Here is a 26,969-nt window from a genome sequence, read left to right on the forward strand (position 1 = left end):
TTTGCTGGGCATACAGGCTGTGGAATGAAGGCATTTTGGTCCACTATTAACCCAAGTATTTGATGATTGCAATGTCATCTTTCAAAACCTAACGACTGCAGTAGTGTTTCTCAACCTGATTAGATCGTATCTATGGGCATACAGAACAAAGATTGCTCGTGATATACGATGACGACTCTTCAACTGAACTCTGAATTTGGATGCCACAAGCCATAGGAGGGAAAAATCTCGATAATTGCACTTCTCGTGCCGCATGAGCATTCATGATTACATCCTACTCAATAACAATACAAAAAAAAAAAGAGATAAAAACCTAAATTGACCGGGTGCTTCAGAGTTCAGACTAATCCTCAACTACCATAGGTATACATGATGACAGTTCCACAAAGAAATAAGTAGGCAAACAAAAATGTGTATAATAGTGAACAAAGGGAGGATGTCCTCTGTAGTTTCGAAAACCTAATCAGGATCTAGCATTAATCCATTTTTTTGAGGCCTTGCTTCCACAGTGACAATACATATGATCCCTCTGCCAGGAAGTATCAGGAAATTAATCACATTTGATATTTCTGTAGATTCTCCTTACAAAAAGGGTTGACCCTAGATAGCCAATAGCTCCTGAATCACCAAAAGAGATGTCAAAATTTGAAAACAGTCCAATATATTGCAAAGGCGCAATCTTCTGTTGAAAACAAAGCTTACCACAAAGTATGCCCAAACCAAGGCAGAACATCAATGTGTAGCCAAAGTAGAAACTCGTCTGGAAAAAGCCTGACATCTTTGTCTTCACATGATAGTAGTAGATGGAGTATAGATACACATACAAAGCGGTTGATGCAGCGGAGAAAAACGACGTCCATTGCCAATGATAGTTCTCGGCATTCAGCAAGAAATAAGTCCCCACAATAGTGACACAGATGGTGACTATCAGAAGGATGACGAAAACCAGCAACATGAAGCCATACACATAGTACACCTGCCAAAAGACCCCAAAGTTGTGTAATGATTGCACACTTATCAAATCAAAATTGAAAATACAGCTTCAGATAAGCTCATAGACACAATGCAGTATCAAGCATGGACATCATTAAAAATCCAGAGGTCATTCAAAAAGTAACCAATTATGCACGCATTACAATATAAGATCATAATGGTAAAAAATGTTAATCGGACATTTTTCTTGTTTACCTTGTAGTTCCAGAATGATGTGAACACGAAGTACATCTCAATGAAGATGCTGCCAAAGGGAAGCAGCCCACCCATCAACGAGATGACAGAAGGTGTAAGATACCACTTCTTCTCAGGAATAGGACGTGGAATAGTCTTTACTCGGCAGGGGTTGTTAGGAGCACCACTCCAGTTCCTACCAATGACAGTTCCCAAAAGCACCAAGGGAAAGGAGATGAAAGCCCAAAGTACAAACATGACAACCATTGTACCGAATGGTATTGCTGCTAATGACCGGTAGAAGATGGCAATTGTGTTCAGTGCGAAGCCAATTGAAAAACACAGGAATGGAAAGAGGGATGCAGTAAGGACCATAGATTTAATCCAGTTTTTACCTGCCATGGAATTAAGAAATGCATTCAATAAGCCATAAATCATGAAGTTGGGAGTTTCATACATGATAACATAAACTCTAGAATCTTTTCAAACGAGAAGAATAACATGAGAGAACTAGACAAAACAGATATCAAAAAGAAAACTAAACCGTGCAAACAAATAGTACAATGAAAAGAAAATTGTGCAGAACCATACCACCATTCCTCGAGTAAAGACCACCACTAACATATCCAGAAATAAATGATGTCAGAGCATAGCACACAATGAAGGTTGTGATGATAGCCCCTCGCCTGACACACATCATACAATTAAAGTTACAGAAAAAAACTGCATGCTCAAACAATGTGTGAAAAGGATTACATCCTATGCTTAAATAATTCAAATTGTCCCAGAAACAATGTAGGTTTTTAAGGTTATGATCTACTAAGAGTAATTCCAAGTCATGGCGGATTCAGCATGATTCCTCATGATTCCAACTCATGGGTCAAAGTTTTCCGTAGAAAAATGAGAGAAAAACAGACTGGTTGTGATACTATAAACCCCTGTCCTTCAAAAATTTCAAATAACCCTGCACTTCTTTCATGTACTGTCAAGGTTCTTAAGGTGGTAAGGCGAGGCATGGCAACCAACCCCCTCTTACCGCCTAGGCATTTATGGCGGATGCCTAGGCGACACCATACATACATAGAGAGTATCCAGACTAGAGGAAAATAGGAGAGAAAAAGGAAAAATAGGAGAGATGGGCCAGTTTAGGGATCAACCCAATCAACCTAGCAAGCCCACTCAACCTAAGCTAGCCCATCGTAATCCACCCACGGCCAGCAGCCAGCTTAACCCACTCCCCTCTAGCTTCACAAGCCACCAGCCATCATAGGATTCCCTTCTGCCGCCGAATCTTCACTTCTTTCCATCACCCTCGATGCTCCCTTCCACATCGAGCAGTGCCACCTCCACTCCTCCACTCCCCTCAACCTACTCCGCTTTTACACGCTTCTGCAGCCTCTTTCCTGATCAAAACCTACAAGATCGGAGAGGGTGGTGTGGCCAGAGAAGACAGGAGACAGCGAAATCAGCCAGAGATGGGCAGGTGATAGCGAAATCAAGCTGGAGGAGGGCAGGAAACAGCGGCAGACCACTGAATCGAGATGGAGAAGGGCAGGAGAGGAGATGGCGGAATCAAGCCGGAGAAGAAATACGCATAAGATGACGCCTTGCCCCTGTGGCGACCAAGTTGCACCTTGTCACCTAGGCGGCGCCTTAAGAACCTTGTGTACTGTGTATTTATATGGTTTATGTTGTGCATGCTAGGAGAACATCAGAAAGAAAAAGGAGGGAGAGGGTAAGGGTTAGAGCTTGTATGTTGATCATACCCAATGTATAACATGCCAACAATGGCCAATACAATCACAAGTAGGATAAGGGCTGACAGCTGAGTGCCGATACCAACAAGTGCAGAAAGAAACATCAAACTTCGAGGAGGCCGAAATACATCACCGTGAACAAGCTTCCATCCTGACTCCTCATTAACATCTCTCTCCTACAGAGGCAATATCGTAACTTAAGAACAATTGAAGCAGGCATAAACTAGTACAAAACTTTTTTTTTCTAGCTATCAAGTATACAATAATTAAAAAATATGTGCACCGGAATTCAGATGCTCACCAGGGACTCCAGATCATCATCTTCACGAGCATATTTCGCATAATCATTTCTCAGAGTCCGCATCAATATCATCGAAACCAAACCAGTGAGGAAAATAACCATCATAAAAGAGTTGAAAATGGAGAACCAGTGAATCTGAAAATGAAAAATTTGAGCAGAACAAGTTAGAACCTTCTAATAGTTAGTTCAAATGAAGATAGAGCTCCGAATTGTTGGAATTGACAGATTAAATAGAAAGCCACAGAGCAAGTGCTACTTGGTTGTCTACAGATAAAAGCATTACCTGGTGTTCAAAGAAAGGGTAGTCCAAATACACTTCGAAACGACGTGCAAATGACACATCTGTTGCTACCCACTTCACTGAATATGTCATGTCCAATTTATTACCAGCTTCAAGAAGCTTAGGAGACTCTTGGGTGAGATTAACATGAATTACCTAAAACAAGAATCACATAAGATCAAGCTATTAATTTGTGTCCAAATTAATGTGTCAATGCAAGATAACATACCCTATTTTCATTGTATTTAACAAGAATGTTCTTGTGCGTGTAAAGATAATGCTTTCTTTCACTGTTCTTGTCAGTCTCCCCAACAAAACCTGTTCGAAGCAGATGAAACTATCTTGTAAGGCAAAAGAAGTAAACAAAATAATTGAGCAAATAAAATACCAAGTTCACAGGAAAACCTACCCCAAAGAGGCAGGTCATCTAGGAGAATATGGCAGCAACACAAACCAATTGATACCCACAGAGATGCAAAACAATGTCAGAAACAAGAAATATAACCCAAATCATCATAATGCTATACAACATAATGGATAAAAAAGTGGATCAACATACCAATGAAAAATTCAAACCAATATGAGCTTTCAATGGCATCAGCAAATTGCTGAACCTTTTTAGAATCTAGCTCAAGTGTACAAATGAAGCCCTTCTCCTCGTTTCCTAAACCAAAGGTAACATTAATACAATCAGTAGGGCAGAAAAGGTATATTTACAGGAAAAACACATATAGATGGGCATTTTAATTAATAGTAAACAAAGACAGGATGAAATGAAAACAATATCAACATACTTAAGAACTTCATCTCAAGCTGACTATCAATCAGCTCATTTCCACCCAGAACCTCTCCAAGACCACCCCACTTATGTGCAGGGTTCTCAGACGGTTGACAAAATGGAAGACTGTAATAGTTGTAAGTTTCTTGAGGATTATTGTAAGGGCCAACTTTATTCACCCAGAGCTTAACTGGCTCATCAGCTTTATACTGCATGCAAGAAAAACATAAAAAGGATAATAATTTTTGTGTTTGGAAAATGTTTACACTGCATGGTAACCATAGTTTATTTACAAAAGAAAACAACATTCAAGCTTATATACAGTAAAGCAACCATATACAGTAAACCTGTGAAATGCTGTAAAATATTTCTGCTTCGATCTTCCTTAGTGACTTATTTCTTGGGGATCGGGGGATTGATAATGTCTATTTGTAAGATGCATTCTAGGCTGAAACAGAGAAGCCATTGGATTCTTAGTAACAATTCCTGACAACATATGTCATCAAGACTTGCTAAGGTACAAAAACATTTCTCTTGATTTAACTCTAAGCATTCAAGTATGACATCAATAACTGCAATATCCGAAATATTAATAAAGATTCTTTTTGGTATGTGATATCTTTAAAAATGTTGGTCTTTCATTCGGTATTAAAAATGACCAAGTTTCAGAGCTGGTACAAACTAGATGGTTTGTGTTTCTTCAAATACAAAAGTCAAAAAACTAGATGGTTCTAGTGTTTCTTCAAATACCAAGATCCAAAAGCTAGGTTTCTACAGCATGGGTGCACAGCACCAATATGATGTGATAAAGACGTGGTGATACATACAGCAGTCCCCAGACGTACCAATTAGGAAGCATAACCATGCAAATAAATAAAATCATATTGCATTTTTCAAAGACACTTGGCATCACATCCTAATATGCATCAATTTTTCGGAAAGAGGTAGTTGTGTGGACAGTAGAAAGCTATAAGCAATGATGCCACAGTATTAACTGTTTCACCTGTGCAATTTAGTCCAAAGTTACCAGAAATTTTTTAAACTCTGTCGTCAGACATTCCAAGATAGCTCAATTTTAAGCTAGATTGAACAAAGGTAAAGCTGAGTGAACATAAAAGTTTAGCATTCTGGTCATCATATAACATGTTATTAGTGAATCAACGATGACATGGTGCATAACTAGTAACCACTACGACATGTAATCAAAGACAAACGAAATCCATGAGCCATACACGTACATTCTCGACTTTTATCATATCCACTGATAATAATTTTGCCCAAATAATACAAAAAATAGCGCAAGGAGCAACATACAAGAGTGGTAGATAGAATCAACTAGCATGGAAGTATATATCATAGACTAGCATGGAATTATTTATTATAGGCAGCATCACATGTCGAGTGACTTGGCATGCACAGAATCATTGTTCAAATCAAATCCATAGTGGCATAGTTATCACATTTGCTAACTGTAAAGGCTAAGTGTTCACAGTGGAATTTGGGAAGAAAGTGGTGCGCCCTGCGCCACAACCCCATACTGCAATCCAGGTAACTATGACAAAAGCTACCACTACATCTTAACCTGTTTGGACCATTTCTACATGTAGTGTGATCTCAAATTTCAATCAATTATAGTTACCGAAAGCATGTAATAAACAGGACAAAAAGAATGATGGAAGCAGTAGTCAGGACTACTCATGATTAAGACCTATTTCAATACTCAGTGCACTATTATCCTAAAAGCAAAGGGAACAGAAAATTGTGTTTCTTCCACCAAATCGCAGAGTGAATTGGCAGGTGCATCATGGCAACCGCAGGGTGCTAGTTGGCGTTGTTTAACATCAAAAAGTTTGATATTGCACCTTTTACAACATTGCTTATATCAACCAAAATACTATGTGAATTCTTAAAAATACACACATGCACACGCATTACAACCGCACTACACCCAAATAACAAAAAAAAAATCCCAAGGGGCACTAAGTTGCATATTTCTAAGGAACAGAGCTCGAAATATCAGGCAGCACAACCATCTACTTAAAATTCCAAAACCACAAGCCATTTCCTCCCAAAGTCCCAGTATGCTCATTTCCTTGCACTGCCAAACCGAGCCTTACTTGTCAAGTAACCTCCTAACCATCATCTAAGCGCGCGGCAGGATAGTAACCTCCTCCGCCGTAGAACACCGACAACTCCCTCGTCACATCAGCAACCTTCAAGCAACCAAACGGTGCGAGGAACCAGAACAACACTGAGCGAGAGACCGCCGCAGTCACCAGCGCGAGATCCAACCGCTGAGGCGGTCCAGATCCAGCTGAGGGGCGGACGGCGAATCGGATCCGGGGGGCTAGAGGAGGCGCGCACCTTGTGGTCGGACTCGGAGGCGGAGGCGAGCGTGAGCAGCGCCGCGACGGCGAGGAGGACGGCGAGGCGGCCGCGACCGCTGTGAGAGGAGGGGAGCATGCCGCCGCCGGTGAGATCTGAGGAGGAAGGGAGGGTCGCGGTCGCGAGCCTTGGGATTCGGGTTGGCCCGGGACGGCGAGAGTGCGAGACTCCCTTTGCTTGGTGCGTTCGCGGAGATCGCGCGGCGTGTGATGTTTTGGTCTGCGGCATGGACGGTCTCTGATCTACGCGTGGGATATGTAGACCGTTGACTTCGAATGAGGGATTAAGGGCAGGTATATCTCCATTTTCCTGTTGGGAAATCCACAAACACCCTTGCCAACTGTATTTTTTTCAATTTGGCACCCAAAACTTATTTTGTTTTAACACCATATATTTAGTTGTCCGTACAGAAGATAACCCCTATCTAAAGATTTAGACCTAACTCATGGTGTGACACGTGACATAAGTTATTATAAAACTGATGAATGATATAAAAAAAATTATGAATGGGAAACACAAGATGGAAAATAAAATACCATGTGTCACGCTGAATAGGGAATAGCCCTTAAATGTGATCATTTTCTCCCCCAAAATCTGTTCTTTTTTTAGCAATTTCTAGCGAGAACCTAGTTTTTTAGACAAGTTAACACAAATTCAACCATTCTGACATGTCATGTCAGAATTCAAGTTTACACCTGACCAAATTTGGTGCAGCCAAAATCCTATATTATTGGGCTTTGCAGGTTGAATGAATTTCTGGAATTTTTAGTTGCATGTTAGATTAATATGTAAATAGGTGGTTGATTTTGTCCAATATAATATTTTCTAAGAGAAAGCGAAAAATAGAGTGTTAAGATGATCAATGAGGTTTCCTGCTATCCGTTTATAAGAGTATCTCTACTATTTAAAAAGTCTTTAACAAACCCCGCACCCTGCCTAAATCCTACACCCACCTCACCCCTCACCTATTCATCCCACGTCCCTCATCCCCCGTAACATTTTCATCCTACGCCCCTCATCATCTAGAATCCACTCCCCCCCTGTCAATCACTCCTTTTTCCCTTCGGTGCCCAACAAACATCATCGCGCCCTCCTGACCTCACCCAACGCCACCGTCGCCGCACCACCATGCCCTCGTCCACACGCAGTCATGCCACTGCGTATCCCTCCTGCCCCAGCATAGCCACAACGCCGCATACCCCTCCTGCCCCCACGCCGCCGCGTACCCCTTCTGTAACCCTCGCGCATCCGCCGCCTCCTCTTCCTTTCCTTCTTCTTCGCCAATCACCACATCGGCTTTCCAATTCCTCCTCCCTGACATGGAAGCCAAGCTCGAGGGTCGTCTTCCTCCGCTCCGACTCCAGATCGAGCTTCACCGCCACAACCGATTCATCTTTTCCGGTGAGCCCCGTTCCCATACCTTCGGTTCACGGCTCCCACACAACCGTGCGCTCCTCATCCAGCCTTTCTTGATTCATTTCCCTGGTGGATAGAGCCGTCATTGTCAATCTCCTCTTTGCTGGTTGTTGCCACTGAGGGACGGAGCCCCTGACACCCATAACTGCATGGAGCAACACTGGGCTACAGGGCCCAGTGGTGACGGTACCCGAGGACGAGTGGGACACTATGTTGTGCTACGCTGGGAGGGTTAGGCATGACGTTGGTTCTCTTGATGATGTTGAGACGCAGGGGCATGAAGCTGGCCTAGCCATGGTGGGGCTAGCTCCATGCTGACCAACTTTGCATATCGGCGCTGTGGATGCTGTGCGCTTCGCTGACCGATCAACCTTGCAACCTACGTACCACGAAGCTAGCGTGGCCATGGTGGCATGGCTCGTCCAAGCAGACGACAAGGCCAACCTTGTGGGACATGGTATGCGGGCCATCCACTCGCTGTCAGAGAGGGCTCTCCCATCGTCACTGCCAAAGTGGGCTGACCACCCACTACTCCTGCTATCTTAAGTGAGCTGACCACCACCACTGCTGCTGAGATCCCCACCGTAGAGTCTACCACATCACCTTCATCGGGAACTGCATTGAGCTCAACTGGTTAGCACACCATCTTGCCACTCATGTCTAGAGGTTGTTTGACGAAATGTGTGGGAAGACAGAATGCTCACGTGACCGCTGGGGGAAGATGTTTGGGATGAAGTCGCCTGATCCTGGGGCTAAAGTGGCCGCTGGCGAGTGTGAGCATACACGTAGGAGGCACTAGAGAGTTGATGCACGAGACAGAGGAGGCTCCACGCAGGGTCAACACACCATTTTTCATGATTCAGAGTTGGATGCTTGCATCAACCTGAGGTAATAATGTAATATGTGTGCATCATTTTCTCTCATGTTGTTCTGTGGAATTAATAATGGTTTGGTTTGTGCTAATAAAAGGGATCTCAAAATTGTTGAAATTTATGCAATGGTTACTAAAAAATGGATGTTGTCGAATCATGCCATCCTTTTGCATTTTGTTTTTTCTGACTTCTGGACATTGATCACTCTGTCTTTTGCCTTAGTTTATTTTGTTGGTATATTTTGTCAAACGTCTCTTATTAGGCTATCCTCTTCTGATTGGTGAAGACGACCATTCTTTTGCAACGTCAAAATCTTTTTGTAGCAGATCTTGCGAAAAAGATATTGGGGTTTGTCGGAGGATGAACTCCTGTCGCAGGGATCCCGAGAGACCCCTTTTTAAAGATTCGGCCGGGGGGATGATCCTAAACGAGCTCGTCGGGGAAATAAATGGAAACGGAAATAAATGCAACAGCCGGTGGTGGGGGATGATCGACCTAGTGCAAAAAGAAATAAATACACCGGGGTTTAGACAGGTTCGGGCCGCACGAGGGCGTAATACCCTACTCCTGTGTGGATGTAATATCCTTCCTTGAAGGGAATCCTTCAAGGCTGTGTCTGGTTACAAGGGTGTATCATCTAACAGAGAGCTTGAGGCTCCCTTATTCTAGCTCTACTCGAGCTTGCTTGTGGTGTTCTTCGAGGTTTCTTGTGAGGATTCTGAGTCTTTCGGGCGTGTCTTTGAGAGTTCTTCGAGAGTGTAGGGTTGGTGTTCAGGTCTTCAAGCCTACCTTCCTGTGTTATCCATCCCTTCCTTTTATACACCCGCCGACCACGACTTACCCCAAATGGGAAAGAGCGACCGCGAGTTCCAAGACGCCACGGAGAAAGGCGTCATCATTCCCTCTGGGTGAAGTGACAGGGGCGGTGGAAAAACGCGGCGCGCATCCGACCACCCGCCACTGTGGACGTCCCGGCGCAGTTGAGAGGGCCCATCGGGCGGCCACAGAGGCACCCGGCGGGCCCACCCTGTCTTGTTCTTCTGTCAGGGCAGGGTGGCTGGCGGAACGCTTTGATCCTAGCAACGTTATCCCGAGATACCCCGTGTGATACGGGACGGAACCCGTGCAATTAATGGACCCACGCCCCCCCCTGCCAAAGCATGGCAGGGACTGACACTACGGCGTGGGCAGTTGAGAATGTCAGGATGTCAGGATGTCAGGCCGCGCATGCCCATTAAATGCGGCTTCGGACTTTTGACTGGCTGACACCCCGCCGACGGGTCCTTCCAGGTCGTCGGGGCGTTGGGTGATCTTGTGCGAACCTTCGGGGAACCGAGTGCTCGGGGGCTGCCACGTGCAGCCTCGAGCACTCTCTCCCAAGCACTCCTGTAGAACCTTCGGGGAATCGAGTCCTCGGGGGCTGCCACGTGCAGCCCCGAGCACTCTCTCCCGAGCACTTGAGTAGATCCCTCGGGGAACCGAGTCCTCGGGGGCCGCCACGTGCAGCCCCGAGCACTCTCTCCCGAGCCCTTCTATAGATCCTTCGGGGAATCGAGTGCTCGGGGGCTGCCACGTGCAGCCCCGAGCACTCTCTCCCGAGCCCTTCTGTAGATCCTTCGGGGAACCGAGTGCTCGGGGGCTGCCACGTGCAGCCCCGAGCACTCTCTCCCGAGCACTTGGTTGTTTGGCCCATCGGGGGACTATGGTACTCGGGGGTGAGCGGGCACCTTCCCGAGCACTTTCTTCCCGGTACTTGACTCTGCGGGTCATCGGGGAACTGGGGTGCTCGGGGACCAGAGGCTGTGGCCCCAAGCACCTTCTCCCGGAACTTAGATTTTCCTCATCCTGCAGGGGGGACTTCGCGAGATAGTGACACGTGGCGGACGGCCGGCCTGGTCTCGGGACTCAGGGACCCCTGGTTCCTGATACACCGACAGGGTTTGTTTCGCAGAAGCTATGTACTTAATTTAAGATGTTTTATGTTTTTGCAATGTCTGTTTTGTTAAATATTCTGGTTAAATAATAAATAATATTACTATCTCTATTAAACATGCAATTAAATGTTACATGGTGCAGTATTCGTCGAAATAAATAGATTACCAACATGTGGAAATGGCAGTGAACATTGCATACAATGGTTAAATTTTTGGTTCCTGTTTAAGTACTGAAATTTGCTTTGCTTTGCGTTGGGGTTCTTCGTTAGAATATATTTTAGAGAGTTTCTAATGTCGGGAATCCTTATAAACTGAAATGGTAGTTATGCTCTCCATTAGGGACTTCGAGGAGGGTCATGATTAGCTGGGAGGTTATAATTCCGTTGTACATGCTTTGCCTAAGAAATTTCAGTACACTCATTGGTGACAGAATAGCATTGATTGAATTCAGGCCAACCTCATATACTGCCGTTGCTTTGGACTAGCAAAACTGGTTGGTTTACATATGTTGATCATGAGTTCCTGGTATTACCTACTTCAACCATTTGATTCGCGACGAGATAGGTTGAATTTTGCATTCTTGCTTGGCCCTGGAGTATTCTTATCATGTTGTTGCTATCTTGCCGGGAGGAATAAACTTCTAAAATTTGTGAAGTGCTAACTCCATTACGATTATCATCCCTTAGAATAGATTATAGCACAGTACTACTCATTAGCCTTGGAACAATCTACTGCCAAGGATTGTTTATGAACTGGCAATAGGGCTGACAGAGTTTATCTTGAATTATAATTGTCAACCAAATTAATTCCCCTTTTGTGTAATACAGTATAAATTGCTGCTATTGTTAATCACTATTCCCATAAGGCAACATAACTACATGAAAGAATCATGGGGGAACCATTGATTTGCGTAAAGATTGAGGGAAAGTAATTGGTTGTTGTTAGTTAGTCAGAACATTATTTATCATTAAGTTTATTAGTTCTAACCATATATATATATTCTACCCTTGCTATTAGGAATTCTTTTGTGTGCTTATCAATACATGTGATCAGATTAACACGTACAACTAAAGCCTGGTTGCATTCAACTTTTGGTCTTAATTCCTGCATATGTCGAATGCATGTTGTCTACTTCACAGCAGCCTGTCTTGAGATAAAAAAAAATGCAAGACTTTTTTATATTAATTATTAAACCACATTCCTCATACTCTATTACGCAGGAATGTTTCTAGAGGATCACAAGGAGCAACGACACATAAGTGTAGGAATGCTAAAGGGTATGGTGAGTTTATGTCAAAGTAAACCTGCAATTTTCAATGTCGATGTTATTGGACATTTTTAGGAATGATGGTTTGTGTTCAGATAATCTTGCCCCTTTTTAACTTGTATAAGAGGATGATGCGTTAGGTTGTTAGCATTTCCCGAGTAGAGTTTTCTTTGCTTTTCAAGTTAGCACTCCCCAATGCAAAACGTATGCTGAAAATTTTTAGCTCTCACTGCGATGCATGGGCATTTGACTATTTGCTATAACAAATGTTGGGATATGACATACATTTGTGCATATGTTTCACCTAATTAATAATATTATCTTGTAAAAAATTTCGTCTCCCGTTGCAACGTATGACCATTCAACTAGTTAATGAAAACAAATAAAAAATCCAAGTGATTAAATGAGGTTTATGGGTCTTCCTTCTTCATTTCTCTTTTTGAGTTCTTGTGATCCTTCCATACGCCCATTGTTTCTGCGGGTGCTAGCATATGCTCTCTTTTTTTACTCAGTAACTAACTGTGAACTTTAGCGATCCAAATGAGCATTTTTCTAAGTACCATGACCTAGATAGGGATGAGAATTATACTCAATCCCCTAACAACCCATGGGAAGTTTCTCTATTAGGAAATTGTTGTGCAATATTTTTGCCCTCTCAACCTTATATGAGGATTAGCAACCATGCACATGTTACACACAGTTAAATCAGTAATATCATGACGGGGTAAACAATTCACAGGAAAGAATAATTGAAAAATAAAAGGCTGAGGATGCATCCCTAAAGTTTCTCAACATAAAATAGCGAAAACATACCTATCTTTGCACATAGAAAAGAAATGACATAAAAAGGAAAGCAAAGGACATGAGGTTGAGCTAATCTCCAACGCGCAACATGAAAAAGCGGGCTCAAAGTTGGATGCGACCATACGAGACATGTGAGGTGATTGGTTGTTGCCTAGGGGAGGGGGATCAAAGAATTTGATTACATTTCGTAATTAATGGGGGTCCAAGTATGAATTTGAGCCGTGTGATTGTGATATCCCAAAATCCTTAAACATATCATTAAGCATTCCTGAGAATCATTAGCATCATGTTTAATTATTTGAATAGTTTTTGCATGCAATTAAATTAAACACAAATTGTTAAATTTAATAATAAGTGATGCGTTGGAAAGGAACTCACAAAATTACTTTGTGACATAGGGCTGGAAATAATTTTAGAAATTAGTCCATGGCATAGGAAGAATATTAGTGATTTTTAAAAATTTTGGAATTTAATTTGAGGCCTTAAAATTGGAGCAAGTTATAAAAGTCAATAACTTTGAAGATTTTTAATTTGAATTTGGCTCAGGCTTTTTGAGTAAAACCAATCAAAATGGGTTGCTTATGAACTATAGTATCATACAAAAATTGTCCTATAATTTTTAGAGTTTGGGAAGGTCCCCCATTGGATCAGAGAAATGAGGGAGATTTTTTTGCTATGTCAGTCATTGTTCATCTGGGCCCACAGGTCATCTCGTCCATCGACCTCCCCTCTTTGCCTCTACTGTCGGTTGCCGGCTTTGTTGACATTTGAGGCTGGCCACTGAGCCACACCACCGTGCCACTTATAGAGGGGTTGGTCATCGTCTTTATCTCTCCTTACCCCTCAGGGCTCTCTCACTCATCGATCTCCCTCACTCGGTCAAGCAACCAGAGCAGAGCCAAGCGCCACCTCACAGCTGCCATTGTCCTCAGCTCCGGTACGCAATAGCTCAGGTCCGCCCTAGCCAACCACCAAGGAATACGTAGGAAGGTTGTAGGAGCTCCGCAAGGTTGACTCCCAATCGACTCCACACCAATTTGAGTGTGCTGACCTGTTCTTCCCCAAGGCTGGCACCCTCTATTCCGCCCCTCACCGTCGACCCACCACCACGCTACCTCTTCGGCCCAACCAAAAGCTCAGTGAGCTCCCCCACACTCTCCTCTATCTTGTGCATGCACTGTTTTGGCTTTGGCCCAACATCAGTGCGCCCGTCCACACGAGTCAAGCACTGCCGCTCCTGGGCACTCACCGCTGGCCATGCTCCAACCGAGCTCATTGGCCAGTACCTGCCCGTGGAGCTTCCCCTTAGCGCGTCGCACCTCCTCCTGCCTTTGGCCGACCATTAACCTCGCTCCCTCACCCTGCTCCCATGCGCGTGGCGCCGCCGTGCTACCACCATTGTACGTCGTCGTTGGCCACGTTTCGATTGTCACTGTCATCCATGTGTGCCTCAAATGGGTTCCCTGCATCATGGTCGTGCTTATTGTGCCCTCGACAAGGCTGATTATGCCACCGCTTGCTGCCGGTGAGGTCAAGTCGTGCTGACCTACCATGGCTGCACTATGCGAGCTAGGCTCAAGTCAATTTTGACATGGTCAACGTGGGCCTGGCCCCACCAACCCATGGGTGTGGCTAGCCGGCTTTAGGTAAAAAAAAGGAGTTTAGGGATTTATATATTTTTTAATTTGGTTATTTCAAAAAATGTGAAATAGAATTATTGTTGCATTGTTAAATTGATTGAAAACTTGTAAAATTCATAGGAAAATAAATATAGCTCCAAAAATCATGAGACCAATTATTTAGCTTCGTCTGATCATACTATACTTATTAAAAATACTAGAAGCCATGAAATATGTACTGAAATACCTTTAATTAATAAAATATGTTTAATTTTCATTTATTCATAATTAATTATTGGTAAATCTAAAATTGGTGAAAACAATTTTGTTAATCTTATTATATTTTGCCTTGTTCATTAAAAATAATCACCCTCATGTTAAAAATAATTAACGTCCTATTTAGAATTAAGATTTAATTAAGTTTAATTCATCCAGGAAAAATATTAAACAATTAAAAGTAACCCAAATTAAGAAAATCATTGATACTATATATTCATGCATGATGCATTGCACACCCACTTTTGTCATGCATTGTAGAGTATCTTTCATCGCATGCCATCCATATTCATTGCGATGCACCGTTCTTTTAATTAGAAACTAACGTTTCATAGAGTCGCGTACTTGAAATCGGAGACGAACCAATGGAATTCGTGAGTGAAGAACATGAAGCACCAAGAAAGCATCTATCATATCTCTCCTATATTTGGTAAATTTTTGGTCAAATTGTTACATATTGCTATAAGTCCTAGATGCATGTTTTAGCGAGTCGATGTTGGAAATGTGGGTAGATCTTATTTGTTACATAGTACCTATTTTGACAATGTTGTTAATCTCGATCCTCATAGCCTGGGTATAAATGTCTCATGATCTAATTTAAAAGTAATACGGTAATTTCTTTGCCTTTGCATAGGTCCTCGGTAGAAGTCGAGCGATAGATGTTACCGTCATTCGCAATTTACATGACTCTCAATTACTGTTTCAAAGGAATGACAAGCTGGGATGATGAGTTGGTGATATTGAGACGAGGTATGGGTAGTGTTAGGGTCAATTCAGGAGAGGATACCCGGGTGCTATAGACTGCCTGTGAGTTGGAAAAAAAGTGAGATGAGATGTGGGCGATGTCAGGGGCAGTTGGGAGAGGAGACTTGAGTGCCATAGACTGCTTGTATCGATTAAGCACCGATTGTTGGTGCAGTTGGCTTAAGCATTTTTTCACACTAACCACATATCTAAATATAGTAAAGATGAGTTGAATACCTTATGTTGTTGTGACCATTTGGCTTGAACGTCTACGGTGCTATGGGCTAGCGGGCTTGTAGAGGTATCTAGGTTGCTTTGGGAGTGAACCTAGTTGACTTCCGCACCAAGAGACGCATGCTCCAAATGGTTGGGGCTTATTTAGGAAAGATTGTCATGGGTCCCCTCTTGTGCAACATGATCAGTTATACAAGCTGAATGGTCTCGTGTTATGTGGGTAAAGAAGTACTCCCCTACAGGGTGTAAGATCAGTTTAAATTGACATGCTCTCGGCCATGAACACACTTAATGTCCATTGGACATCAATCGTAGAGTTACGTTTAGTGGGAAAAATGGAAAGTATGTGGGATTTCAGGAGAAGCATCTACTGATGCTTAATGGAGTTGAGTAGGTTTATATTTCCTAGAGATTATGATCATTGATGATCAATGCTAGTTGTTCATGTCATTAGATTAGTTAAAATGCATATATTGTATAAGTCTTGCGAGTACCTTCGTACTTAGAGTGCTACACTTAAGTTCATGCAGGTAATAACGAACTTGTGTAAATATATTTCTATCCTGTCGATGCCAGTGATTGTGACAGCCCAAAATCATTAATCAAGTCATTAAACATTAATGAGCATTAGTAGCATCATGTTTATTGATTTGAGCAATTTTGGGCATGCAATATAAATCAAACATAAATAGTTAAAATTTATTTTAAGTGGTGCCTTGTTAAGCAATTCACAATATTGCTATACAACTTAGAGTGGAAAATAATTTTAGAAATTAGTCCATGTGAAGAATATAAATGAATTTTCCCAAATTTTTGGGAATTATTTTGAAGGCATAAAAATTACTGTAAGTTAGAAAAGCTAGCATCTTTGGAGGATTTTAGTTTGAAATTGGCTCAGGCTATTAGGGCCAAACAAGTTGAAGTGGGTTGCATATGAGTTGCAGTTTCACACAAAATTTATCCCACAAATTTTGGACCATGAGAAGACCTCCAATTAGATCAGTAAAGTGGGGGGATATTTTCCCTTTGGTCAGCACTGTTCACCGGCCCCACATGTCATCCCCTCCTCTCTCTCTCTCTCTCTCTCTCTCTCTCTCTCTCTCTCGCCGAGCACTGCTTTGGGTGGCCGCCGATTTTGCTGACTTTGGAGGCCATCCACGTCACCGGCAAGTTGAGCACGACACCGTGCTCCTTCCCGAGGTGCTGGGCGTCGCCCTTATCTCCTTCCCCTCGGCCTCTCTCTACTCTGTCTCTCACTCGGCTGCGCGCACAGAACAGAGCAGAGTGCAGCACCACACCGCCACCAAATCTGCCGCGCCACCAACAAGCTCCCTCGAGCCCGAGCCGTGTGAAGCGAGGAGGAAGGCCTCCGAAACACCCTGAGTTGTTTCCCCTCTGATACCCCACTCTTCCCGGCCGGATTTCGCGCGCACGCGCCTTCTTCCCCGAGACCGGCGCCCTTCTTTCCGCCATTCACCGTCAAGCCGTCGAGCCAGTGCATCTTTGTCCAATCCAAGCTCACGGTGAGCTTCCTTGTACCCTTGTGAGTCTTTTGCGCGCGTCCGATTTCCTTTAGCCCGTTGCCAGCATGCTCCTCCTTGCGCGATCGTGCGCCGTAGCCCACCCATGCACGTCGCCGGTTGAGCTGCCGCTGGGCCAGTGGGCAAGTAGATGCGCTGTTAGATCCGTATACACGTGTTAGTGCTGTAGGAACCTTCTGCCGAGTCGTTCCCGTCGCCGCTTCGCCGTTGGCTTGCCGGACCGAGCCGCTGCCGTGCTTTCATTGATGTGCGCCGCCGCTGGCCAGCCATGTTTTCATTGATGTGTGTCGCCGCTGTCGACCACACGTGACCCAGGTGCAGTCGTCGTGGCATGCTAATGCCATTGGTGCCGCTCGCTGGCCTGGCCGCGCCGACGTTCGTCGCTAACGAGCTCACCCGAGCCGCGAGGCACTATGCATCGGGCGCAGGTCAATTTTGACCCGGGTTAAAACCGCTGGGCCCGCGGTTAGTGACTGCGGCTAGAAGGCCCCCTGGTGAAAAAAGGTTTTCGGCCTATTTTAATCTGGTTAATCCAGAAAATGCAAAATAGATTTAATGTTGCACTAATAAATTTGCCGAAATGTGTAAAATACATAGAATATTGTATATAGCTCCAAAAATCATGAAACCAATTTTGTTAGGTTTATATAATCATTATCTACATGTTAAAAATACTAGGAGCTATGAAATGTGTATTTAAATTACATTGGTTAATAAAATAGGATTTGATCTTCGTTAATCCATATTTAATTATTGGTAGCTCCAAAATTTAATTTTGTAAATCTTGTTAATTGATTCCCTGCTCATTAAAATTAATCACCCTCATGTTATATGTGATTAAATTCCTATTTAGGGTTAAGCTTTGTGTTAAGCTTAATTAATCCAGAAAAATGATTAGATGCTTAGTATTAATCCAAATTAAGAAAAATTTGAGGCTTTAAAACTAATGTCATGATGAATTGCTTAGCATTAATCCAAATTAAGAAAAATTTGAGGCTTTAAAGCTCATGTCATGATGCATTTCATCTCCACCTTGTCATGCACTGTGGAGCATCCATCATTGCATGTCATTCGTGGTCATCATTGCATGCGTTCTTCAGTAGTGAACGAAGAATCAGAGCATGACTCGAGTGTGATTGAGGGTGACACCAAGGCACACCACTTTTGTGAGTTCTATTCGGGAAGTATCAGGCAAACCTTGGAGCAGAAAGGCAAGCATCTAAGCATACTGCACCCTTTGTTCAAATTAAATGGAGTCTAAAATTTATAAATTATACTTTATGTATATTTGCATGTGTCGAGTCCAGTTTCGGGCTGATATGGGTAGAACCTATGTTGATGCATTATCTCTACCTTGACTTATTGATGAATCCTTTTCCTTGTAGCCTTGATGATATAGTTGGTGTCTAGCTTCAAGGTTTATTCGAAATGCTTAGCAATGCTTAGGTCCTCGGTAGAAGTCGAGCGACGGTGCTGCCGTTGTTCGCGAGCTTACGACTTAATCACTGTTCACAGATACAAAGATGAGGTTGAGATGGATGGTTGAGATGTGAGATTGAGGCGAGGTGTGGGCGGTGTTAGGGGTATCTTCTGGCCAGGAGGAATCCTCTGGGTAGTTCGGGAGAGGAGCCTGGATGCCATAGACCGCTTGCATCGTTTAAGGCCGTTCGTCAGTACAGTTGGCTCTAGCACTTACCGTACTCACCACATTCTGATCTAATGGTAAGGTAAGTCGTGTCGTGCCGACACTTACCTTGCGGCTCTATGACGCGTAAGAGAAAAAGAAAAGGAGAAGCAATGTGGCAGGGAGCCGGAGGTGTCCAGGACATGCTCGCGGTAACCTCGATGCCATAGGGGCATTGCAAGTGGGTGGTTCCGAGTATGAGAAAGGTTAACTCGACTACCCCTTTGTGTGTACTTTTGTGAGTAGCACAAGCCGAATGGTCTTCAAGTCGTGTGGGTAAAGTTGTACCCCCTGCAGGGTGTAGGAACAATTCAAATTGCCGCGCTCTCGGCTCATGAGCATGCTATTGTTTCATTTGTATCGGTCGTAGAGTTTACGAATGTGGGATAAGGTTATGGTATGATGGTTTTTGTTGGTAGTTTGTTGATGAGATACTATGGTTGCTATACATACATGTAAGTTGTGGTTTACAGGGTTGAAATGTAGTTGTTTTTGGAGTTAAGTATAGATGCTCACACATATGTGTCTAGGTTGCTTACCGCATATGTTTTACTTAATCTTGTGGCCTACTCTTGCTAACAGCTCAATGCGTAATCCTTGGAGTCGAGCTAAGTATATGTGCTCTATATGGATTAAGTCTTGCGAGTACCTTCGTACTCATGCCTGTGCTTTCAGGTTCTGCTGGTGAGGGTGATGCAGTGTTTGGCTACTTCGTGCCCGCCGATGCAGGTGGTGGGCAAGAGTAGTGCATCCTACTCTGGTGAGGCATAGCTTTTGAGGTAGAGCCTAAGGGCATATGGTTCCACTCTCCTTTTGTTGTTGTTAAGGTTTTATTTTTCCACTACGTAGTTCCTCTTTGTGTAAACTGTTGCAAATGGTTGCATGCTTAAGAACTTGTAATATAATTTTAATTACTCGCTCTTTCTTAAGCTATGTTGTGATATACATGTTGGAAAGGTATGTGTTCTGATCTTGGGCATAAAACATATACCGGGACTATCGAGATGGTATTCTGGTTAATCATTGAGGTGGTATTTATGAATAATGATCCTCCTGATGATTAATTAAAATACTGTTTGGACGGTTCCTCACAGTGATGGACAGGAGTAGAGGAGGTCTAGTTGAGCTAATCTCGGTGGAGTCTTTTGGGCTATGGCACCACTGATCTTTTGTTGTTAAAAAACTTTCCGCTGTGTATGAAGACTCTGATAGTATGTAGAAACTGGAACTTATGAACAAAGTCTATAATATAACTTAAAGTCTTTGCACTCTATTTATATATTGTGATGAAACTATGTTATAAACAGTATATGATGTGATCTTGGGCTTTGATGAGCATATATCAGGACTACCGGAATTGCTCTCATTTTAATCGAATAGTAGCTACGATGGATGTCTTTAGATACGTGTTAGTACTCGACATGTCAAATGATGGGTTTGTGCTAGCACTTATCTTTATAGATAGCCAGCATTATCGATTAAGTCGAGTGTGATTTGGACGGGTCTAACAGAGATTAAGACTCGTGGACAGTAGATATCAAAAGTTCATGCATAACTCTTGCATTCTATATCTAAATATTATAGATGATATATATTGATTCTAGTTATTGGATATAGATGGAAGGAAATAATGGTGTATTAATATTTTTTAATGCTGATAGTGTCTATTAATTGCAGGTTTCCAAATTTATATGAGGTTTTCAAATAATTGAGAGGGAAGGAGACGGGGGGACCAACTTTGATTGTGAATCATTTGATCGTGTAAGATATACGATGGAGATCATTCGGATCTGCCATAACTCAACCGTTTTGTTGGAGTATAGATGGTGATAAGCAAGGGCGGAGCTAAGATTATTAAAGAACGCCTAAGCCTGAGTTAATGTGTCATAGGTTAGACCTATAACTATTATAAAATCTTCATAAATTTTAATGAGGTTCTCATAGGCCTTTTTTTGTCTAAACCTTGGGTCGTTGTAGTCGTAGTTGTAGCTTCACCCTTGTTGACGAGAATGCGTATCTCATCCTAGATCCTGCAATACCCTGACATACACTTGTGTGTGTGTGTGTGTGTGTGTGTGTGTGTGTGTGTGTGTGTGTGTGCGTGTGTGTGTGTGTGTATGTATGTATGTATGTATGTATGTATGTATAGTCGGCTGCAGAATAGATGATTCTATAGCCGGACCCATAGAGAGCGCAACCAGAGCTAGTGCACCATCATGATCCCCTTGTTTCGGCTCGGCTCGGCTCAGCTCATTTTCCTCCCATCTACATATTCGGCTCAACTCGAATCCCCACTCCGTAATCATCGCAACTGACCGAGCTAGGTGAGCGGCCCCCTAATTGAGCTACATTTCCCATTTCTCCCGTAGAAACCCAAAATCTTTGATTCCGTTTAAACCTCTCCTAGACGCATCGCAGAAGCAACAACAACAATAGATCATGGCAGCAGACCTTCTATCCCCCCACTTCTCCACAAGTGGCATCCCCATTCTGGACTTATTAGGTTCTCCAAGTCACTTCGCCTCCATTTGTTGTTCCATCCCAGAATCAGTGGGCTTCGAGCACCCACGGCGTCGGGTGGCTGACGTCCTTGGCGCTAGGATGCCTAGCCAACCCCCATATCGGGATTCAATCCAAAACCTCTCGAGGTGAGCAAGCATGCATACGTGCATCCCCCACAACAAACTCCATTTCATCTGATTTCGTAGTCCACTGTTCATTGTTGTTCTTTTTAGATTTTCCATAGAGTTGATTAGTCGACGCCACGATGAATTTGGATTTCTGTGCCTACCTTAGAATTTTTCCTTTTTCATGTCATCAGGTTTCATTAATTCGGTTATTTTACCCAATTAATTCAAGGTTCGATCGATCTGTGAATGCAGGAATCCTATTTTTTGATAAATATCATAACTAAGGTTAGGCTTGTAGTAAATGACTGCCCTAAGATTATTTAGTTCTCATAAATTTGATTTGTCATAAATCTAAACTTAGGCTATTGGAAAGAGTATGGTTTTGTTATGGCAATTTGCCGATCAAATTACTACAATAGATTATTCAGCGGTTAGTTGGCAATGTGTGTGCAAAAGGAATCCTCCAACACATTTGAGTGCCCTAGCAGCAGCGGCTCTCATGCAAAATATGCACAATTTATACTCTCAATGTATACAGGCACTTATGTATGCTCCCAAAGTGATAATTGTCAAGTGATTACCTGTTTTTCAAGTCCATCTTAGTGAATGTGATGTTTTGTCTGCCACTATATATGTGAGATAACGCATTAACAGTTCCATTGTGACCAACATCAGCGCAATGCATAGTGTCAACAACCTCCATGATTACTGGGTTATTTTCTTGTGTGCATTCATGTACTATATATTGCTCGGTGAGGGGTACAGTGGATGGTTGTGCTCCATCCTAATTCTCTCAAAGAACCGTTAGTCCTTTTTCTCGTTCCATTTGACCTTTACAAATGCCTTGTAGTTAGATTTCATTGTCATCTTCTCATGTATCCTTTCTTCATCAAGCTTATAGAACTTCCAGTACCCTTGTTTATTATAGGACAACTCTACCACCGTTTTCATGGTCCTCGTAATCCGCACATCAAATCCTGCCTTGCATGCGTAGTCACAGTAGAACTCATACACTTCATCTCTACTTGCAAAACACAATTCCTCATTGTGCACAATTGTCAGAGTCAATGACTCATCCTGCAATTCCATAAGCCAATAGTTACTATAATTTCCATGCCATCCAGATATGAAATTCATGCAGCATTGAGTGTAAATATTGAGGGCACTACACAATGCAGCCAATTCTAGTAATTACTCAAGCCAGAGAACAACATATGCATGATCTTAAACGGGGTACATATAATTGGAATACTACAAATTGTAGTAACTGCCTCATCACAAATTTAGTTCACACTACATGACGTTCTCATAATTGTATGGCTGCTAGCTTCATTCTACATCCAAACCACTTTGACAAATTATCGTCAGTGATATATCATTTTATTATGAATCAACAATTCAATCATAGTAATGCAATCTCCTATTTGTTCGCATGGTATCCCTTACATTCAAAATGAATTGAGGCATAACAAAAGATGTAGTCACTTTAACACTCCATTGTCGTAACCAATGATATCCGTTACAGAAATTCAGCGCACTTACATGCAAATATGTCTTCTTCGGATCAAGTGTCTCCATTGTTGCTAGAGAGACCACTTGCGGAGGATTCTCGGTGCGCGTGATCGCAGGATTTACCACAACAAGCGTATCAGTATTGTGGGGGCTAGGGGATGCAGGTAGTGCCGATGAATGAACCTGTGTCATTTGCAGGCACTGCGAGGTCGCCGCAAGAGTTACGATCTGTGATGATGGCGTCACAGGGCTTTTGGACATGGTTCCCGGCATTGCAACTCCGGTGAATTATGATCTTCAAGGCGGCCTTGATTTCGGGGCTGCTACGGAAAACATAACGCTATTAGCACCTTCTTTGATTCCCCTAGATGTGGCACTCACAGAGAAATGGATCCTCCCGATCAGGACGCAGTAGTTACGATCGGCTCGGCTTAGCTCACGGAGAAAGGCTCGGCCATGATCTGTTACGCCCTGCGGGTTCAATGAGGCACGAAAAAAAGGTCTGGTTATAGAATATCCTATTGTTGAATATATATATATATATATATATATATATACACACATACATTACTTGTTTTGAAACATGCATATTTTATCTCTATCCTTACATACTTTTATGTAATAAAAGATCATTATTTTTATTAACCGGTTATGTATCAATAAGTTTATATGTCTCGAGAACCAAGTCTTGCTTAGGCGATTAGTGGAGGTAATTGTACCCCCTATCCATCAAGGATCAAACCCTATTTTTGCTCCCTGTGTGTCTCATCAAGGCGGAATTTCCTTTCAATGGTAAGCGACGTACCTATCGATAGCGAGACATGTGTGGTGACTTCATGAATCTTCAAGTTTCATATCTCCAGTCTTTAGTATACACTATGTGGATGTGTATATGTGACGTTATGAGTGTGTGCGTGCATCTACGAGTTGTACTGGTATTTCTAAAAAAATAACTTTACCTATTTCTACATGAACTGTCTCCACATGACTATATCATACTCATAATATTATAAAATTACCTCAATGTCACCTATATTTATACTATTGTTGTGGTTTATTATCCTTACTAATAAGCATGTATGTGTAACATATATACAATTAATAATGTTCTGACCAGAGGGTTCACATGAAATCAATAACATTGCAATGAGAGTCGAAATTTTAAGTAAACTACGATGCAGAAGTTTATGATCACCTTCAATTTCTCTTTATTAATCTTGAAACTCTTGCACAGTACTTCAGCTTGGGATGGTGCTGCCTGCATGGAATGTCCTGTCCCTTTTCAAAAGCTTCCCAGGCATGGATGTTGAGTTGCTCGAACTCCAGATCTTGTCCACTAAGCCTGTTTTGGCTGTCCCCTGTGTTAGGTAAATCATGAAAACAACATATAAATCCGAGTAAACAAAAGAAATTGCAAAGTTAAAGTTTAGTTCGGTACATAGTGTTCATTGACTCATAGTATGCAACACTTACCACATAGAACTTTTCATTGGGGTCCATATCTGGCAAAGGATCTTCAAGCATTGAACGAGTCTTCGGATCATAATATGCAGAATTTACATCGAGGTTTAGAAGGTATTTCGCCGTGTCTTCTCTGATACGCAAGTTCCTGGATGGAATATTTACAGCATAAGCACTACAATAGCAATCAAACAACTTATGGACATGACTTTTATTGAAATATGTATGTCAGGGAAGAAATATTGCAATTACCCCCCCCCCCCACCCCACTTTCGAGATTCCTGAAAGTTATAACTGGTTACAGGAATAGTATAGCAGGGATTTTGATCCAAATTTGTAGGATTCAGTTCAAATTTAAACTAAATCCTAAAAATTTCTGGAGCAATCCTCCTCATCAAAACAGGGATGAAGGAGCAACAATAAAAGTAACAGGAAATGATATAACCATCAACTTAAAGTTCTTAGATTATCAAACCTTTTGCACTTACAGAAATCCTATTAACTTGAAATCTCTTTCTTTCTTGAGCGTATTTACCTCACAGTTCCGGTGCTTCTCCCACCTGTTATGCGCACACGCATCTCCACCTTAGCAAAGTCCATTTGATTGCTCTCGTCAACTTTAGCCTCATCTATCTTCAGGCCGTCCTCTACATCCTCATCACTCTACCCGCATCAATGTCAGGGCCGGCCTCTGGAGTGGGCAAGCGGGGCGGCCTCCCTAGGCCCCCAAAACCCAGGGGCAATCCCATATAGTTATATATGTATACCACTTGTGACTCAATAAAGTCTAGCAGTTCAAATTCCAATCAACTGGTGGCCGGCCGTAGTTACATCATTATGCATGAGCTTTGTCCTTTGACAGGCCTAAATGAAGTAACTTTGCTGCTTTGGTTCCTTCCCAGCAACCCAAATTAACAATCTTTTCATACGTAGAGAAGTCGATGAGACCCGCTTCCTCTCGTGCAATCCAGATCCGCTTCCTACGCCGCCTCCCTAGACAGGCAGACGCCCCTCGCGCTCTGCCTCGCCAACCACCTCACGCATTCGCCAACAGACACCGCCACCACCACCTCCTCCACCCCATACCGGCAACATTGCATTATCACCCGAGTCCGTGTACGCGACACTGGCGCTGGTGGGCGCAGGCACGGGCGTGCGCGGTGTCACATTGGAGCAGCTACTCAACTTCCTCGATGCGCCCTTGGCTACGTCCCTTGCCTCTTTTGGGCAATCGGGCGTTGCGTGGCGGACCGTGTCCTCGCCGGCCGGTGTGAGCCATCCAACCCCCGCGAGTCACGCGTGCTCTTTGGAGGCGGCGTTTGGGTGGATGCCTCCTGTGGCGGACTCAACAACACGTTCCGCGACGTTATCATCAGAGTCCTACAAGTCCAAGACGAGCTGTTCTTGTTATCATGTCTTCAAGAAAGCATGCATCTGACAGTGAAAAAAAGAAAAGAAAAGAAAACAAGTAGATGAGTTGATAGAATGACATAAGGGAGCCATTGACAAAATTTTTAAGAGTAATACGGGTAGTTCTAGGAACCCAGATGATCTCTGGAAAGTGTTTGAGGTGAGCGTTATTTTTAATATACATTAAGTGTTTATTGAAAATAATTTTTTTAATACGCCGAATATTATCTTTACAACTTATATGTTAATTAATTTTTTTATGTTTCAATTTAATAGGATCTTGTTTTTAGTTTCGTCTGGACCACCAAAATCTCAGGACTGCCCTGATCATTGTCATCGTGGTTGCCATTCTTTTCTTCAAGCTTTTTAAGCTATTGTTCTTTTAGGTATTTTTTCCTTGCCTATTCTCTAGCTTCATACTCCGCAATAACACCTGTGTAGTTTGATGGATCAAAACCATTCGAGCGATCACGTTTTCCATCATAATCCAGTTCAAATGACTCCACCTTTTCATCAGGAGCTATTTGCATATTAGTCCACTTAGCTCCCACAATTCGAGGCCATTCCATACATGACTTCTTATCATGAGTGATGGCCCGCAGCTAAAACAACAGAATGGATATAACGTTAGAAAGAACAGCTTTTTTAAGAAAAATCAGGGAGGCAAAAGAAAAGACAAATCCAGCATGGAACTTATAAAATTTGTGGGTCATAAACCAAGTCGGGATATATATTAGAATAAGGACTCAAGAAAAAAAAAAGAGAGGCTAAACTATTGCACATATACAAAGAAGTTGTGTGTGAATAGCTTGTCATTGAAGATTTCAACCTAATATATAAGGCAGAAGACAAAATAATAATAGACTAAACGGTAGGATGATGGGGAAATTTAAAAGA

The 26,969-nt window shown here is 42.7% G+C and overlaps 1 protein-coding gene and 1 pseudogene across 1 annotated transcript; both read right to left on the bottom strand.

The window, feature by feature from the left end:
* Window positions 1-213: 213 nt before the first annotated feature.
* On the bottom strand, window positions 214-6,857 carry LOC133904696 (transmembrane 9 superfamily member 1-like). Its single transcript, XM_062346182.1, has 12 exons — window positions 6,648-6,857; window positions 4,300-4,492; window positions 4,065-4,169; window positions 3,915-3,932; window positions 3,735-3,823; window positions 3,509-3,661; window positions 3,226-3,360; window positions 2,934-3,100; window positions 1,759-1,853; window positions 1,189-1,562; window positions 703-976; window positions 214-618 (listed from the first exon to the last, which is right to left on the bottom strand). Exons 1-12 carry the CDS (start codon window positions 6,744-6,746, stop codon window positions 551-553), a joined length of 1,770 nt encoding a protein of 589 aa, XP_062202166.1. The 5' UTR covers window positions 6,747-6,857; the 3' UTR covers window positions 214-550.
* Window positions 6,858-22,493: 15,636 nt separating this feature from the next.
* The window catches only part of LOC133904474 (pre-mRNA-splicing factor SLU7-like), a 41,169-nt pseudogene continuing 36,693 nt past the window's right edge, over window positions 22,494-26,969 (bottom strand).

Source organism: Phragmites australis, chromosome 22 (genome assembly GCF_958298935.1).
Source record: "Phragmites australis chromosome 22, lpPhrAust1.1, whole genome shotgun sequence".
Taxonomy (NCBI): Eukaryota; Viridiplantae; Streptophyta; class Magnoliopsida; order Poales; family Poaceae; genus Phragmites; species Phragmites australis.

Bases quoted from the DNA above. Each gene is read 5' to 3' on its own strand.
- LOC133904696 (XM_062346182.1), bottom strand. From the start codon at position 6,746: ATGCTCCCCTCCTCTCACAGCGGTCGCGGCCGCCTCGCCGTCCTCCTC. The intron at 3,361-3,508 runs GTAATGCTTTTA...TTTCATTTTCAG, and splicing joins ACCCTTTCTTTGAACACCAG to ATTCACTGGTTCTCCATTTT. The intron at 619-702 runs GTAAGCTTTGTT...TTGGTGATTCAG, and splicing joins TGGTTTGGGCATACTTTGTG to GAGCTATTGGCTATCTAGGG.